The sequence below is a fragment of the Mirounga leonina genome, unplaced genomic scaffold (assembly GCF_011800145.1).
Source record: "Mirounga leonina isolate KUSES-001 unplaced genomic scaffold, KU_Mleo_1.0 Mir_200, whole genome shotgun sequence".
NCBI classification, from domain to species: Eukaryota; Metazoa; Chordata; class Mammalia; order Carnivora; family Phocidae; genus Mirounga; species Mirounga leonina.
Genome location: NW_023270503.1, coordinates 5,655,537 through 5,674,032, shown reverse-complemented (window position 1 = coordinate 5,674,032; position 18,496 = coordinate 5,655,537). Strand labels below are relative to the sequence as shown.

At 51.7% G+C, this 18,496-nt stretch overlaps 1 protein-coding gene across 6 annotated transcripts in view; it reads left to right on the top strand.

Annotated features, from left to right (window-relative positions):
• KSR1 (kinase suppressor of ras 1) overlaps positions 1-18,496 on the top strand; it is a 146,650-nt gene that overhangs the window by 65,498 nt on the left and 62,656 nt on the right. For all 6 annotated transcript variants that reach the window (XM_035027752.1, XM_035027750.1, XM_035027755.1 and 3 more), the window contains exon 2: positions 14,432-14,572. In XM_035027752.1, the coding sequence (XP_034883643.1) occupies positions 14,432-14,572 (141 nt within the window). The remainder of the gene's footprint in view (positions 1-14,431; positions 14,573-18,496) is intronic.

Genomic DNA, 18,496 nt, shown 5'->3' with positions numbered 1-18,496 from the left:
CTGAGCCAGCCGGTTTGCCTTGTTCATCTGCTCAGTCCACTTGCAGGGGTTTACATAGCCCAGTCTGGCTTGTGTGTTGACCTGCTCTTGACCTCCTGGAAATCAAGTGAGGGTCAGGAAGGCCATCCTCTGTGCTCAGTGTATTCTCGCCTCACCTGGCCTTGTCTTTGTCTGCCCCTCTTCGAGGCACACATGGGAGTAGCTTGGGATTTACCATGTAAATGGACTCATTCAGGAACACGTTTAAGAATCTTAAAGCAATAAACATGTCAGAATTTAACTGCCTTCAAAGATAGTAAGATACTGGAATTTTTTTTTAAGATTTTATTTGAGAGAGAGAGTGTGTGCGCATGAGCAGGGGGAGGGGCAGAGGGAGAGGGAGAAGCAGACTCCCCCCTGAGCAGAGAGCCCTGATGTGGGGCTCGAACCCAGGACCCTGAGATCATGACCTGAGCTGAAGGCAGACGCTTAACCGACTGAGCCACCCAGGCTCCCTGAGGTACTGGCATTTTTATGATAAAGATGATGGGAGATGAGCCTAGGGCTAAGCACTTTACATTTCCCTCCCGTGAAGATAGTGCTGTTATTCCCCCATTTTACAGATAAGAGAACTGAGGCATAGAAAGGTTCACTTAAGTTGCCCATGGTAAGGCAACTGGACAGCAAGTAGAGGTGGGATTTGAACTCAGGTCTGTCAGACTCTAAGCCCAAGCACTTGACCAGCGTCATCATACTGCCTCTGGCTGGCATTCCTGGGATGACTCCATAGTGACTTTCTGTTATCTGAGCCCTTTCTCACTCTCTGCTTGTGATCATGTGGATGATGTGAGCCCAGTTAGCGCTATGTCCGCTGAAGTGTGCAGGGCTCAGGGGAGAAATTCGGTAGTCTTTGGCCGTTGTTTGTTGGAGAGGGTGGTCTTCTGCTGCTCCTGTCTCCCAGAGCTGATGTCACCTCAGCCCCCCTGCAGTTTCATCCCAAACCCTATGTATATTATCATGTATATGATATATATATGTATATGATATATATGATTGATATATGATATATATATAGACATAATGTCTCTGAGCCTTTATTTCCTATTGTAAATGAATGTGTGTCTGTGTATGTGTGTGTGTGTGTATATATATACATATATATATATTTTTTTAACCTTCCTCTGCCTAGATAAAATGAGAGCTATGAAGATTTTATAATGAGGAATGCCGTGGGTAATTGAATGACCATCACAGATCCCTTATGAAAAGAGGTGTGGGTGGCATGGTCAAGCTGCCGCCCAGACTCCCTTCCCTACTAGGCATCTGAGGAGTGATCCCAGCAAAACCAGTGTTTCAGGAGTGCTTGGTTTTTATCTATTAACTTAAAGTCCTGCTGTCACTTCTGGAGGCTGGGGTTGGAGGAGACTACTTCGTTTTTTGTTTTGTTTTTGTTTCTATAGCTGGTCGTTCTCCTTGCTCCATGGGGAGGCTGCAGATGTGTCAATAGATCAATAATCGACACCTGCATTGGGACACTTGCCTTTTGAGGTTCCCCCAACCCCCTGCCCCAGTATGCCTGTCAGCTGTCAAAGCCCAGCCTTTCCCACCATTGAGGTTACAGAGAAGGGAGATGGGGACAAATATTTGCCGGTCGCTTATAGCACACCAGCTGCTGGACATGTATTATATTGTTTTTGTCTTCACAGCCATGTTTTGAGGCCCCCCCCAACTCCACACCTCATCTACAACAGGAAATAAAGGCTCAGAGACACTTGTCAATTGCTAGTGGTCCCTTAGCTGGTAGGTCCCTTAGCTTAGTGTGGGAGTGAGATGTTTTTTTAAGATTTTATTTATTTATTTGACAGAGACACAGTGAGAGGGAACGCAAGCAGGGGGAGTGGGAGAGGGAGAAGCAGGCTTCCTGCTGAGCAGGGAGCCCGATGCAGGGCTGAGCCGAAGGCAGACGCTTAATGACTGAGCCACCCAGGCGCCCCTGGGCCCACTCTCCTTAACAGGGTGGCATGTTTCCTGCACAGACAGGTTGGAGAGGACCAGACAGAGCCAGAAGCCCTAAGCTGGCTGGTTAGGGCTCCTCTTGGGTCTGGCTGCTCTGGCGAATGCCGCGCCTCATCTAGCCCCTGTCTATCTGACCCATTACCGGAGGCTGCGGGGAAGCTGGAGATAGTTGTTACAAGAGTGGACTTTTGTTCTCAGCAGGTACAGGGTTCCCCTCTGCCTGGGAGGAGGGGAAGGGGCAGAGCTCAGGAGTAGGGAGATAGCTGGGAAGGAGCTGCCTATGGCCCGAGGTGGCTTTGCAGAGCCGGACCTTCGGGGAAGGCCTGGACAGGTAGCAGGCCCTCTCGCCTGCGAAGCACCCAGTGAATCAAACAAATGGGCGCTCTGCTCTCTTGGCTCTCCTGCTGGAGGAATTCAGCTCTTCAGTTTCCTGCATTCCACGGGGTTGGTATGCCAGACATTCCCTGGACAAGCAATCAGGAACTCTTTATAGTAAAACTGCTAATAAAACATCTCTAAAATCTGCTCTTCCCTCTACACCCACGTTGCCACTAACGAAATTACCTTTTGTTCTTGTCATTTGCTGAATTGCGGTGGCTTTTTAATTGATTTTCCTGCCTCTCTGGTTTCTCCACACCCACTTCAATCTGTCCTCCACATGGTTTCCAGAATGATGATCGTTCAGAAATGCAAATCTGATCACGTGTTTTCCTTTGCTTCCCTCTCCATGCCTGTGAGAGCGAGTATAGATGCTTTAGTGTGACCTTCCGGGACCTTCCAGAACCTTCCTGGATCTGCATGTGTGGGCCCTGCCCCCTGGGTGACTTTCCTCTCCTGCTCTTTCCCATCCTGTCTACTCTTTGGCTGTTGGCTATATCTTTTCTTTTCTTTTTTTTTTTTTTTTAAAGATTTTATTTATTTACTTGAGAGAGAGAATGAGAGAGAGAGAGAGCACATGAGAGTGGGGAGGGTCAGAGGGAGAAGCAGACTCCCTGCTAACAGAGAGCCCGATGCGGGACTCGATCCCGGGACTCCAGGATCATGACCTGAGCCAAAGGCAGTCGCTTAACCAACTGAGCCACCCAGGCGCCCCTATATCTTTTCTTTTTAAAAAAAGTTTCTGTCAGGCGCCTTGGTGGTTCAGTCGGTTAAGCGTCCGACTCTTGATTTCGGCTCAGGTCATGGTCTCAGGGTCGTGAGACTGAGCCCCCCATCAGGCTTGGCAGTGGGCGTGGAGCCTTCTTAGGATTCTCTCTCCCTCCCCCCACCAAAAAGAAAAAGTTTCTGTCATTACTCTGGTCTTTGCTCATACTGTGCCCCCCACCCGATGTGCCTTCTCTGTCCCTTACCCTGTGTGTTATGCCTCATGGCCCACCCCAACCTGTTGATGCCTTCCCAGGATCATAGCACCACACCCCATAATTAGACCCAGTCTCCTTGGGATCCCACAGCAAGTACCTAAACCTCTGTTGTAGCAGAGGTGGCATGCTCCATGTGACATCAGCTGTCCCGGTCTGGTGGGTCCAAGAAGCACCCATCATAGTCTGGTGGATGAGACAATACACATAAAATGCATAGCACAGAGCCTGGCACGTAGGAATATCCGATTTAAAAATCAGTGCTAGGTTATGGTAAAAACAATCTTGGGATACAAAAATTACTTCAAATTTTATAGATCATAGACCTACCTAAACAAAGATTAAACTATAAAACTTAGAGCATAGGGGAGAACATCTTTGTGTATGTGGGCTTGGCAAAAATTGCTTAGGAAATGAAAAGCACAAACCAAAAAAAGAAAAAAAAATGGGCAAATTGGACTTCATGAAAACATAGCTGCTCTTTGAAATTTGGAAGGACTTTTGGAGGGATGCCTTGGATAGCATGTGGTCCCAAGAAGAATGAAGGGATACTTTTTCCTTTTGTAGGTTTTCTAGAAGCCAACAGGAAGCCTTTGGCTTAGAAACATTAAATTAGAAGCTTTAGAAGGAGGTTTGAAATAGTGTGGGCTTAATAAGCATAAGCAGAAAGGACCATGTTCCTTTGCAAGTAACAGAAAATGTGACTTCAACAAATAGGCCATTAGGTTTCTTCTATAGTGAGAAGTTTGGGGTTAAGTGGCTTATGTGTTGACAGCAGCTGAACAGTGCTGCTATCTCTGGTTCTCTGGACAACTCTTGGCAATCAGATCTTTAAAGCAGGAAGGAGGTGGTGGACAGCCCCAGAGACTGCCCCCCTGGTGAGGAAAGCAGACCGTTCCCAGCAGTCCAGTGGATGGGTCCTCTCGTCCCAGTGCCCAGAACTGTCACACGTAGCTACAGGGGAGGCTGGCCGTGGCTCATCCCCACAGCCATGCTGGGACCCCCATCCCATGGGAGTCTAGGCTGGGGCTTGTGTTAGTGTGATGTGAAATCAGCGTAGACCAGTTCATCACTGGGCACAGTGACAAAACTAAATCGGTCTGTGAGTGAGGAGCAAGTCAGGAGTGGACATTAGGTAGGTCATGAGCAACACCTAAGGCAGAGGCTGTCATCATTTGGGGGAGCTTGCCATCACATTAGTTGACCTCTGGTTGTCCACGGCACTCACCTGCTCTTGACCCTTGCTCCCTCCGTAATAGCCCTTTACCCTTTTCTGTGGTGACCGGAGTTGCTAGGCAAACAGTCCTGCTCCTGCAAAGGAAAACCTTCTATATCCCCGGCATATGGCACAGTATCCTACACACAGCAGATCAGAATCTGAAGTGCCTCACCCTCCCCTGTTCCTTCCTTCTAGAAACTTCCAGGGGATGAGGTCTCCAGGATAGTTAAGGGGGTGGTCCCATTGGCAGAACTCCACCTTTGGGTTAGGTTGTGCCCTCTGCCTTTTTTTTCTAGGCCCCTGTTTAGTAATTCACACCCAAGTCCCCTCCAGTATTAATGCCAGGACTTTTCTGGGATTACCTTTTGTACTTGAGGGGTTATGGGCTAAGCCATGCTTTGTGGGCCTGGTGAGTTTCAGTCAGGCAGATGGAGTTGGGTGTTTGTTTGTTTTTTATTTTTTTTATTTTTATTTTTATTTTTTTATTATTATGTTATGTTAATCACCATACATTACATCATTAGTTTTTGATGTAGTGTTCCATGATTCATTGTTTGCGTGTAACACCCAGTGCTCCATGCCGAACATGCCCTCCTCAATACCCACCACCAGGCTAACCCATCCCCCACCCCCCTCCCCTCTAGAACCCTGTTTGTTTTTCAGAGTCCATCGTCTCTCATGGGAGTTGGATGTTTGAACAGAGACAAAGGCTGCGTCGTTTAGGAATCTGGTTTGTGGGCAACACCTGTAACCTGCCCTCCCCTCGATTTCCCAGCAGAAGCACCCAGCATTGAGACTGTAGGGGTGATGCTTATGGGTGGACACACCTGCTCTCAGTTCTCTGGTGAAGCCTGTTCATGGATAAGTCTGTTGCCTACACTAGGTGACTTAGCATTGTCTCACAGTGCCTGGCATTGGGAAGAAGTCTCCTGGCCACTTGTTGCACAATTATAGATAGAGGTTTATATCATATAGAGAGGATTATAGATAGAGGTTCTCCTTCCCTTCCCTTGTGCAATCACTTGAGGCCCAGGGCAGTTAGGGGATGAAGCAGTTGTCTTGCTTTCTCATGATTTTTTTTTTTTTTAAGATTTTTTAATTTATTTATTCATGACAGACAGAGAGAGAGAGAGAGAGAGAGAGAGAGAGAGGCAGAGGGAGAAGCAGGCTCCCAAGGAGCAGGGAGCCCGATGCGGGACTCGATCCCAGGACCCCCGGATCATGACCTGAGCTGAAGGCAGATGCTTAACCATCTGAGCCACCCAGGTACCCGCTTTCTCATAATTTAGTCCAGTTTGTCCAATAGCCCCCCTGGGACTGACTGTTCGAAAACACACAGAGTCCTGGGGGATTACAGGATTGAATTGGGGCACGAAGCAAAACTGGAAAGGTCGCCCCGAGACACCTGCTTCACTAGCTTTCCAAGCAAAAGGTTGCTTTCTGAAGCGCACGTGTATTTGATGCACCCATGGCTTCTCAGGTGGAGGCTGTCTGAGGATATTTAGGTCAGGGAACTGCCTTCCTCTTGAAAATCTTTCCTGTCAAGTCTCATGACCGCAGTGGAGCCTGCGATGGAAGAGGGGCTGTTGCTGAGAAAACCCCAGTCTGGAGCCATCCATGGCCCGGCTCCAGCTCCGTCTTTCCCAGGAAGCTTTGTGCATGCCTCCTAGTCACATCCGTCTCTCCTTTCCCTGCATACTTAGTACCAGGGCAGTGACAACCAGTGATGTTATCCAAGGGGCTGCTGATTGCACGTGCTTCTGGATGGGGTCACTGGCCCCCCACTGCTGTGCCGGCCCCAGGTGCGCACTCACGTCCATCACCAAGGCGGAGGACGGATCCCATTTGGTCTCAGCCTGGGCCTGAGGCTCCCATCTGCAGCCTGTTGTCAGGGCTCAGAGTCTGTAGCTCCAGTGGAGTCAAGGAAGGGCAGGGAGCCCTGAGTTCCCAGCTGTGGCCCTGTCCTCTCTGGCCTCCTTGGGAATGGCTCCAGTTGTGGTCTGGGGCAGACTTGTTTGTTTGTATTTGAAGTTCCCCGACTCTGAGTTTGACGTCAGGGCAGGGTTGCTAGTGGGAGGCTTGGCGGGGAGATTGTGCACAAATGCACACGGCTGGCAGCTTCCCCGGGAGAGCACAGGCGTGGGACAGAGCCGGGCGGAGAATGACTGGTTGCAAAATACCCAAGCTGGGGATTGAGGTCACTTTCTCTTCTCCTCACCCCGCTGGCTTGGCACTCTTGCTTTCTCTGCCCCTTGCTGGCCAAGAACAGCCCCACTGGGTCCCCTCGAGGGCTCCGGGAGGCTCAGCAGTGCTGGGGACCCAGGCCTGCCTCTGGTGCTCTTGCAGCTGAGGGCCGTGGTCGGCCCAGGCCTGTGTGTGGAGCTGTCAGCTGCGTGACGACCTCCAGAGGCCTCCTTACATTCTCAGAAATCATTTTGCAACATGTTGGCCATGGTAGTCAGAGCAGACGGCTTAGCTGGCTGGGCCGGCAGGAAGTCCCCAGAAGTGCCCTCCGGCTTCGGGGAGGGGGTGGGAAAAGTAAGAGGAAGAGCCCCAAGGCCTGGGTATGGCCAGAGGTGCCTGGGAAGGAGCAGCAGTTTCAGGAACCATCTAGGGAAGATGGGAGTAAGTCTCAAGAGCTTTAGCAACTCCCTGAAGTTTGGGATGGGGTGGACAGGGGCTTGGCAGTAGCCAAGCCTGCTGTCAACATCTTCTTAAAGAGTACGGTGTTGCCCACCTGGAGGAGGGAGTCAGGGTCCCATAGGTGTTAGCGAGCTGGAGACTGGTCCAAAGTGGCCATCCAGGTGCTTCTCACCTCACTCTGCAGAGATGCTGGGATAGCCTCAAAAGGGGTGGCTCTAGGTACTGGGCAGGGTGGTGGCTAGTTTTAATAAATTCAGAGCTGGTTTGGAGCCAGGGATCGGGTGTAGCCCAGATGATAGGTTTTGCAAATTAGGATCAGAGGTGGTGGCCCACTTGGGTGATTGGACACATTTGGAGAGTGGGGAAGTCTGTGGCTTTTATTCAGAGGATTCAGTGCCTGCTTCGGGCTGGGCATTGCTGGGTTTGGAGCTTCTGACCACAAGAAAGGTAGGTCCTGCCCACTGGCATCTCGCTTATGCTGGCCAGGACTGCTTGATGAGCTAAGGGGGTGGGTAGCGGGAGTCATTATTTTGGGAGATGGTATGGTACAGCATTGGGTTGAGCTCTGAATACCTTTTCTAACCATGGGATTCAGGAAAGTTACAAAGATCTTGGTGCCCCAGTTCCTCATTTGTAAGATGGGAATAATGAAACGCACCTGGAAGGCTCATGGGTTTAGCATATGTGGTTTGACTATTTGTGAGTGACCCTAAGTGATGGGCCATACTTGCGGCGTGCTGAGTTTGGGCTCAGAACCGCACACTGCTCTTTGCAGGGTGGGCGGGCGTCCCTTAGTCAGTAAGTGAGCCAAGCAGGCTGCCCGGCATCCACGTCTCGACACAGCTCTGTTTTTCTCGACTTGATGTCGAGTACACAGTACTTCCCACCAAGAGTCCAGAAGGGTCCATGCCATGGTGTCTTCATTTACACTCGACTGTGTTTTTTGGGGAGAATGATAGATGCTGAGAACATTGCAGCTTTGGGGTTATGTGAAGGTTGGGATTATGTGTCAGTCCTGTGCATTCAGGGGTTTACTGCAATTCCTACCTCCTGGAATTTTCATTGAGAATCCAGGGAGAGAAAGTGATAAGTTACTACATAAATAGAAGAGATCATTCTAATTACTAGGGCTGATAATTGAATAATGACATGATATGCATAATTGAGAGAGCCCGTTGCTGTACATGGGAATCTGGCGTCCATGCCTGTCGGTGCCTGGGATTCATGTGTCCATTTATCTTTAATTATGTTCAATTATCATTCAGCCTCTGTCACATCTGTCCCCATAGACTGAACCACCTGCCCTGCTTGAGCCCTGAAAACCTGGCGATACTGAGAAGGGCTGGTGTCTGCTCCGGTGGCCAATGCCTGAGTCAGAGTTAGGGTTACAAACGTCCTGGCATCTGGCTGCTTCCATAGCCTGTATCACAGATTTGGTGTCAACCAAATGGGGTCCTCCCAATCCCAGGCCCTGCAGGGTCCGGTGGACTTTTATTTTACAAAACTAGTTGTCTGCAAAGCCATGTTTAGTGCAAAGGTTCAAGAGCCTGCATAAAGAGCAATCCAGATGGCACTGGCCAAAAGTCTTGACACTCCTCCTCCTCAAGGCTGTGCTTGTAGGCTGAGCCGGGCTGATGCTAAGAGCATCCTATTTAGTGAGCACTTCATGTGTTCTGGCCGTGGGCCTAAGCACCGTGCATGCACGAATCCCACCGTGAGTTTTCAGCGGTGCAGTGGAACGTGCGCTGGTTCCTCCAGCCTACAGGTGAGGAAACTAAGATGAAGTAAACTCGTCATGGCCGCACTGCTGTAAGTGATGATACCCGGCTGCCACGTGGGAGGCGTGGCTCCCGGCCAGTTAGGACAGGTGCCGGAGGTACACAGGAGGCGTGGGCGCGTGTGTGACCCTGGGTAGGATGTTTGCCCGGTCATTACCAGCGCACCACCCAGCCAGTCAGGCACAATGGCTGGCCCCTGTCCCACTGCCCTGCGGAGCCTGCGAGAGATTTCTGCTGGGACCGCCATTTCAGCCAGCCTTGCCATCTCTCTTTTGGAGGTGGGGCAGCTACCAGCCCACCCCACTGTGGCTGCTTCCAAGGGATGTTGGGACTCTGGCTGCAGAGGAGTGCGTGTCCCAGATCAGCTGGGCTCGGGTTGCCTGTGACAGCTGGGATGCTCTTGGACAGGTGAACTTGGGACTGGGGGACGCCTACACAGAGGCACGTTTGGACAAGCTTTGAGCAGAGCAGACATGGAAGGCCTCTCAGGTTCCTGGGCCCCTTGCAGTTCTGGGAGCAGCTTCCTGTTCCTGCAGAAGTTTCTCTCTCCTGGTGGCATGTGCTTTGGGAGCTCTGACAGGTGTCTGCTCTCCAGGGATGTCTGACAGCCCCCCACCCCCACCCCCACAGAAGCCATGCTTACGGCAGCCTCCGTTTGGGAGGCCTGGGTTGGAGTCACGCTAGAGCAGCTAGAGGGGGCGGATTCTGTTATATTTGTGGTTGATCGGGATGCCAGATGAGGCAAGGGGCACTCCGGAGTTGATGCTGCCCCGCTCCGGCCACGCCTTCTGTTGCTGCCACGGACGTGTGAGCACTCAAGGAGAGGGAGGGCTCGTGTGCACCGGAGTCAACATGTGAGCCAAGTCCTGGCCCTCTTGCCTTTAAAATAAGTGTACTGGATCTGTGAGTTCCACCAGCGTTGTGAGGTTCAGGGCCAACCTTCAGGGTCTTCTTTAACCCTGGTCTCTGAAATGGGTACAATCCTACCCACATCTGCCCTATTGCCCAGATAGGAGAAGCCAAAGGCTTGGCTTGGCGAGGGTGCTGCCCACGGAGCACATGCTTTCCTTCTTCCAGGTGCTTTGCTGAACGTTTTACCTCCCTGTTTTCTCATGCAGATCTCTACAACAGCCTCTTGAGGTAGATCGGTCCCATTTTACAGGCGGTGAAATGAAGACTGACAGGCTAGATTTGCGTCCATTCGCAGAGGGAGTGTGGTGGCAAGGGGCTGAGAGGCTAGGCCCATCTGTCTTGAGCCAGAGTGCTGCCTCTTGGATATGATTGGAGTAACCAACAGTAATGTAGCAGGACCTGTCATTTTTTTTTTTTCTTACTCCAAGCAGTTTTATATATGGTGACTCACTTGACCCCCACTTGCATAAAATGATACCCTTTTTATAGGTGGTGAGATTGAAGCTGAGCTAAGGGGGATTTCCCCCAAGATCCTTGATCTGGGGTGGGGGGACACTTTGTGAGCACCTCCTTTGTACCCTTGTGGCTGGTACTACCTACCAGCTGTTAAGCCCATTGGGGGTGGGGGTTGAGACTTCACTTCCAGCCCAGGGTCCTCCCCGCTGGCCAGAGAGCCCATGACTCTTGCCCTCTTTGTGCTGGTCCCTTTGCTGAAACCCCAGGTGCTTTTCTATTCCGGAAAATTTATATCTTGCGGTTTTGTGGTTAAGAAAAAATGACACCACTCCTGAACAGTCCCCTTGTTGGTCCCTGGGGCTGGGCTGGCAGGCCCCCCACTGCGGTTTGTCTGGGAAAGTAGCCCCCGGGTGCTTCTGCGACTGTGACCAACTTTCCAAAAAGTGAGGCCAACTTGTCTTTGCTCAGCTGGAAGCTGCTGCACGCCGGCTCCCTGCGTCCTTTGTGAATGAGAAGAGCTTGGTGACTTGAGCAGAACCAAACCTATAGGTGTTGTTTTCTTTATGAGCCCCGGGAGAGGGCAGCCACCGGGACATCAGACCTGCTGGCAAGTGGGTCACCACGCTCTGGGTGTCTTCCCCTTGCCTCGTCTCAGCACAGCCGGCCAGGCGTGGTGGGTGGCTGACTGGGTGCAGTGAGGAGTCCCTTCCAGTTCTGCATCGTCGTACCCATGGGACTGCCTGGTGCCATCTGGCGGGGATCTCTAGCAGCCTTGAGGAACAGAAGCTGCTCATTCCTCTTCTGGGGGACTTGCCTTGCTTTTTGAGACTCTCAAGCTCCTGAGTGACCCCTTGTGCAGTTGGCCTTTGTTTTCTGCGATTGTTCTGGTAAAGGAGCATGCCTGTCAGGACTGCAGAATGTATCGTGCGTTCATGTGTCCATTCATCCAGCAGAGGCTTTCCAGGGGGGCCAGCCTTGTGCCCCAGGAGCTCTGCTGGTTCCTAGTGGGGGCCCAGAACACAGACCAGGCACCTGACCTCGTGGAGTGTGCAGGCTAAGGAGAGAAACAGCTCTGGTGGGGGAGGCAGGCAGGGGGCTGAGGAGCAGGGCTCCCTGCAGGAACGGAGTTCTAAGCTGAGCTATGGCCCAGGGGTCACGGGGAAGAGGCTTCTGGGCAGAGAGTCTTGAGGCCGAAAGGGGCTGGATATGTGGGAGGGGGCTGAAGTCAAGAAAGCCCCAACCCTGGCTCATTGCTGAGGCTGGGTTGGCCAATCTTCATGTTGACTTATGACGGCCAAAGTCATCTGTAGAGTGGACGTGTTCTTAATTGGCTCCCAGGGGTCCGGTCCTCAGTTCTCACGCCAGTGGCAAATGGCCTTCCAGCTGCTGCTGTGAGGGCCTGCTGCCCGACCTCTGTGACTCCGTCCAGTTATTTGATGTTTGGCCCAGTCTTGGGTCAGCTCTTCGAAGCTGAGGTTGGAGAGCAGCTTGGATGGAGGGAAGGAGTGGCTGTGAAAAGCGCTTCAACGTGGGGATGAGGCCCATGTGTGTCCTTGCCACCTTCCTTCCTCAGGCCGTTGTGAGCAAGCGTTGTGTGTTGTAATAGGCATGTGGAGACAGTCCCAAATGAAGTGGACACTGTCCCTGCCCCGGTAGGTACTGATCTGGGGACTTACGTATCCTCGGGGATTTTCTGTACCGTAGTTCAATCCCCCCAACAGACCACGGGCTCGAAGTCACCACGCCTGTTGTAGAGGAGAGAACCACAACTCAGAAAATGAACCGACTTCCCCAAGGTCACATAACTGTTAAGTGGCAGAACCTACATTTGAACCCCAAAGCGGTTCAACTCCGGAGCCTGGTGCTCTGTCTGCTGCCCTGGGCACTCACATCTGTTGGGGGCGACTGGGTCAGAAGCGTGAGTATGAGGCCACTGTGATAGGGGCTGCCGTAGCGGTGTAGACCCCACGTGCGCAAGGGGAGATGGGGGTTGTGAGTAGGCCTGGGAGGTCTCACCCAGCCCGAGGACACTGTGGCCGGAGGAGGAGGGGACTCGTAGCCACTGCGGGCAGTTGGAGCAGAGGCCCAGGGGTAGGAAAGTACTAGAAGTCTTTGAGACACTCCTAGGTGAGTGTGCGCCTGCAGGGCAGGGTGAGCCAGGGGTGGTGTGGAGTGATGAGCCTGGGAAGGAAGGTTGGGGGCCCTGATTTTGGAACTGGCCTCTGGTCACCCTGGGAGGGATGGATCGTTATGGGGGGAGGCTGGACAAAGGACCTAAGTGCCTTTGCTTGACTAGAGGATAAAAGCGGCATTTACATCTTCTTGTTAACCGTGCTCTGAAGATGTTCCTGGGGGCTCAGTTCCATGATGGGACAGCGGATGCACTTCTTACGCGGTGACCCGGGATTGTCAGGCTCAGCAGAGAGTTCCATTAGCAGTGGCACTCGGAGGTGTAAAGAATGTTTGATTAGCCGTGTCAGCTTGGGGTATCTGCGAGGCGTGTGGCGCAGGAAGGCCGGGGTTTGCCTCCGTGGAGGTTTCTCTAAATATCGAAACTGGGAATTGAGTGGAATTATTTTTGTTCTGACTCAGTGTTCCCTCCCTGACCATTGTGCCCACTTGCCACTGAGCCACTGAGCCCTCAGAAGGTGGCAGGACTTAACGGGGCTCAGGGCCACACGAGGGGGCTGGCGCCCTTCAGTCTAGCAGCTTGTGAGCCCAGGACTGAAGTTTCTAGGGGAAATTTCAGAAAGGAGAAGCAATGGTTTTGTTGTCAGTGTGGGTCTCGTTTCACGCCTCACAAGGATTCTTTTTTTTTTTTTTTTTTTAAGATTTTATTTATTTGAGAGAGCGAGAGAAAGAGAGAGCACAAGCAGGGGGAGCTGCAAGCAGAGGGAGAAGAAGAAGCAGACTCCGAGCTGACAAGGGAGCCCCATGTGGGCCTGGATTCCAGGACCCTGGGATCATGACCTGAGCCAAAGTCAGACGCTTAACCAACTGAGCCACTCAGGCGCCCCACAAGGATTCTTTACCTGGGGTCTGTGGATAGAATTCAGGGGGTCCATGAATTTGGAGGGTGAAAAGAAATGGAACCTTTAGTTTTACTAACCTTAACTAGAATTTAATATGTTACTCAGTTTGGATGTAGGCAAGAAAGCACGTATGTGTGACTCGGTCACCAGCAAAAAGCACAGCTGTTTGCATATTACCTTACAGTTGTGGCGATATCTAAAAAAGTAGTTTATGCTTGTCACAACTTCAAAGCTATCATAGTTATGAGACCCATGGACAGCTATTGTTTCATGCTGTAATAAAGAAGGGCTTTTGGGGGCATCTCGGTAGCTCAGTTGGTTAGGCATCTGACTCGATTCCTGCTCAGGTCATGATCTCAGGGTCCTGGGTTCCAGCCCCGCATCAGGCTCCACGCTCAGCATGGAGTCTGCTTGGGGCTCTCCCTCTTCCCCTCTCCCTGCTTGTGCCCCTCCCCACCACCTCTCTCCCAAATAAATAAATAAATAAATCTTTAAAGAAAGACAGAAAGGCAGGCTCTTAGTACTCTAACACCATTCTTTTTTATTTTTTTTAAAGATTTTATTTATTTATTTGACATGGAGAGAGAAAGCACACAAGCAGGGGGAGAGGCAGAGGGAGAGGGAGAAGCAGGCTCCCCACTGAACAGGGAGCCCCACATGGAGCCCGATCCCAGGACCCCGAGATCATGACTTGAGCCAAAGGCAGATGCTTAACCGACTGAGCCACCCAGAGGTGCCCCCAGGAAGCCCTTCTTATGTCTTAATCCCATTCTCTGTCTTGACCAGTGTTGCCCATTGCCCTCTGAGGATCATAGTCCTCGGGGTGAAGCAGTGTCAGCCAGCCTTGGGGTGAGGAGGGGGTCATGGGCGGCTCTCCAGGTCTCCTGCTGGCTTTGTCAGACACTTCTCTCCTCCCCTCCATTTCCTACCTCACTGGTGTTTGAATGACGGCAGTGGGGGGGGCATCCAGCAGGCTCCTGGGTAGAATGCTTGGGGAGGCCTGAATGACCCGGCCTTTTCTTCCCTGGGCTCCCACAGGCGAAGCTGGTCCGCTACATCTGCAAGCAGCTGCAGTGCAGGCTGAGCGTGGCTCCTGGTGAGAGGACCTCGGAGCTCAACAGCTACCCTCGCGTCAGTGACTGGCTGTGCACCTTCAATGTGAGGCCGGCGGTGGTGCAGGTAAGCGGCTTGTGGCGACTGTGGAAACTGTTGTGGTTGGGAGAGGGGGGAATGGTTGGGTGGGAGGTGTCAAGCAGAGGGACCATACACAAACCCAGGGACTAGCTCTGCTGGGACTGTGACCGAAAGGCCATGCTCTCTACTCTCCAGAGGGGACCTGGGAGGACAGTGGCCGTGGGAGGGACCCAGGGTAAGGGTGGCTCTATCTAGCCTGTGTCCTGGTGCCACTGCTTAATGAGCTGGACAGCCTGACCACACTGATGGTTCATTGATTCCCCATAAGGACAGCCCGCCAACATTTCTAGAAACATTCGCTGTGTGACAGGCACTGTGCTAAATACACTTGGTCTAGATAATCTTACTTAATGCTCACAAAACCCCGTGAAGGAATTACTGTCATTATTGCTATTTCATACTTGAGGAAATTAAAGCACAGAATGGGTATGTGACTTGTTTGGAGTCATACATATGACTTCAGCAAGTGATCGCTTTGGGATTTGGAAACAAGAGTCGGAGTTAGTTTTCTCTGGTATCTGCTGTAATGTACTGTTTTCGCTGCTCGGTTCCCACTTCGCATCCATCCAGCCTACCTCCCCTCCCCCCATCCAAATAGCCAGTCAGCCAGTGAGCATGGAGAGGGTATCCTATGGCAGGTGTCAGGGGCACAGGGCCCTCTTGGAGGCACCAGCAAATCAGTGTGTAGCAGGTGCAGTCCACCCAGTGAGGTCTTTTAAATCCCTTTGATTCTAAAATTAAAAGTTGTCTCTTGCTATTATTTTAAAAGCAGTATGAATCGATTATTTATAGACACTTTGGAAAACAGAGGAGGAAAAAAATCACATATATCTTCCTACGACTCAGCGAAAGTCCATGATCATGAAGATATAAGATCATTTTGATATTTCCTTCTAGTTTTCTTCCCCCACTAATACTTAAGTCTTTTTAAAATTTCTAATGGGTCAGACCCATGCTGTGAGGTAGTTACTAGCCAACATGGCTGTTACATACTTGGAACGTGGCAAATCCACATTGAGACGTGCTATAATTTCAAAGATAGAAATCCAAAGAGGCACTGAATTCTCAAGACTTCATATAGAAAAAGGTAATATATTAATAATTTTTCATATTTAGTATACATTGAAGATGACATACTTTTGGGTATATTAAGCTAAATAAAATGTTGCTAAAAATTAATTTCATATAGACTCACTTTTTAAAATGTGGCGACTCAGAAATTTAAGTATGTGGCTTGCATTGTATTTCTCTTGGGCAACACTGGTTTAAACCATCCTGAATAAACAGTTTTGTTTTGCTCTTATCATTTGCTATTGCTAACCACTCTGTTTTCTTTGTACTTTCACACTTAATAACCCCCGTTTTAAAGTAGCTGCATAATGTTTGATGGTGTGTATGGGATGTGGTTTATCAGGCAGAGGTTCATCCCAGTCCTTGGCTATTATATATAACACAGTGGTTAATATGATTTATGCAGCTCTTTGTATATTTAGGAATTTTCCCTAGGAGAGATTTCCTGGACAGGAAGTGATGTGATCACAGAAGGTCCTGTCATGGGGAGGAGGAGTGGGAATACATGGGGGTAAATGAGGGGACCCATGGGGTGCTCTTAACACGTCACAAGTGCCTGGCCTGGCCTGGCCTGGCCCCGGCAGCCCTCATATTTGTGGTGCACACCAGCAGTTACAAAGCTGGCGGGAAGGGGCGCCTGGGCAGCTCAGCCGTTGGGCATCTGCCTTCGGCTCAGGTCGTGATCCCAGGGTCCTGGGATCAAGCCCCACATCAGGCTCCCTGCTCCGCGGGAAGCCTGCTTCTCCCTCTCCCACTCCCCCTGCTTGTGTTCCCTCTCGCGCTATGTCTCTCTCTGTCAAATAAATAAATAAAATCTTTAAAAAACAAAACAAAACACAAAGCTGGCAGGAAGGAGCTGGTCTTTGTGAAGGTTGAGTTTCCTGGGGCTTTATTAACACTTATGCACGCACACATGTGTGAGGAGCCACGTCTCCCCATCTGCCAGTCTGACAACTTTCTGCCACACAGGAAGGAGATCTCAACAACACATAATGGTCGTCCATGGTGATGTGTTTAAGATCATGGACTTGGGAGCCAGGGAGAGTTGAACGGTCGCCCCTGCCCCCCAGCCAAGCTCAGCCTGTACCCCTCCCCTCCCCCAGTCCCAGAGGTGGAAAGGAGCCTCTCCTCACACCTGCGTCTGTAGCTTGCAGTGGAGGGTGCCGGGGCCCCACAGAGGTAGTGACTTGCTCAGCATCTCGCCAGCGTCATCCCTTACTTGACAGACGAGGACCACAGGTTTGGAGAGGCCGAAGGGCTCTGTGATGCTCTCGAGGTTCAGACCCGGGCCTGCTGGACTCCGAACTGTGCCTTGCAACTTCCTTTCTAGGGCCTGCCCCACCTCCGGCAGAAGGCTTAGCTCCTGAAGGCATTTTCCTTGGAGCTGCAGAGATCTGGAGTGTGCCGGACACCCAGTTGCACCCATGTCCGTCTGTGAGAGGGGAGCCAGGCGTGCCCAGAGCAGAAGCCGGCACCGTGGGGGCTGGCCTCAGGGGCGTTTAGGCCCCCGGAGAGCCCCGAGGGGGCAGCTGGGACAGGTGTCTTGCAGCCAGGCCCAGAGATGTAGCAGATACTGAGCTAGGTGATGTTTGAGTCAGGAGGTCGTGAGTGATGCAGCAGAGCTAGCGGTAAATGAGGGGCAGGCTCATTTGTAGGGGGGGGCGGTCAGGCAGGCGGGAGAGCCCAAGCACCAGATGTGGTTTGGGAATCAGGCTGCTACCCGGCCTGAGGGACTGGGGCAGAGTGTGAGCAGAGAGCTCGGTGGGAATGACGGGGTCACGGTGAGAGAGCAAGAGCGTCTCCAGCTGCCCAGTGACCTTCCCCAGTGACCTGGAGACCATGCGATGGTTCCAAAACGTTTCACGCCGAGCTCTTGTTCTTCCCCTTCCATTCACAGAGACATGTTTCTGCCCACCTCTGCCCACCTCAGAGAACGGTAGCACAACCACCTCCGGCTGCCCAGAAGGCCATCCCTGAGTCTTCCCATGCCCTCCCTCACATGTCCAAGCCCTTAGCCCTGTGGGCTCTACCCCGCCCCCTCCCCCCGATCTGCAGACCTGACCCCCTCTCTCCATCCCCAGCACCAGCCCCACGGTCAAGGCCAGCATCCTCCCTTCCCCCAAACTCCTGTAGCGGCCCCTTAACTGTCTCCCTACTTGATCATCCATCGCTCCATTCCACTTCCACACAGCAGCCAGAGTGTCCACTAAGAAACATAAATTGGATCATGTCATTTTCCAGTGCTTCCCATTTCTTTCTGAATAAATGCCAGATTCTTCACCCACTTGGGCCTCTGCTGGCCTCCCTGACCTTATCTTGCTCACCCTCCTCTTTGCTCCCTTTGGTCTGACCTTTGCACTCCCTCTCCCTCTCCCTGAGTGCTTTCTCCTTGGCTCACCCTGTGGACCTCACCATAGCATCCAGTCCCTTGTCACCTCCTCTGAGCAGTCTTCCCTGATAACCTGATCTAAAGATCACTCCTACCCTTTGTTTTCTACCAGTGCATCTTGGCTGATTTTTCTCGAGGACACCGACCACTTTCTGGAGTGTATCTAACTTATTTGTTGTATGTGGTCTGTCTGCTGTTTCCCACTGGAATACAAGCTCCGTAACAACCCAGCGAGTGTTGGGCTTGATGTGACAATTGAGAGGGAGGAAGGGTGAATCTCATCATTACGTGGTGGGTGTCCCAGGAGTCGAGGGTTTGGTCCTGAGTGGGTGGTGACACAGGTTACTCCGAGGTTTGGCTTTTCATGCCCTGCAAGAGAAGCCACTGTAGAATCATAGCCCCAAAGATGCATCTTCCCAGCTCTGCCCACGAGTCGGCCTCTAGGAAGA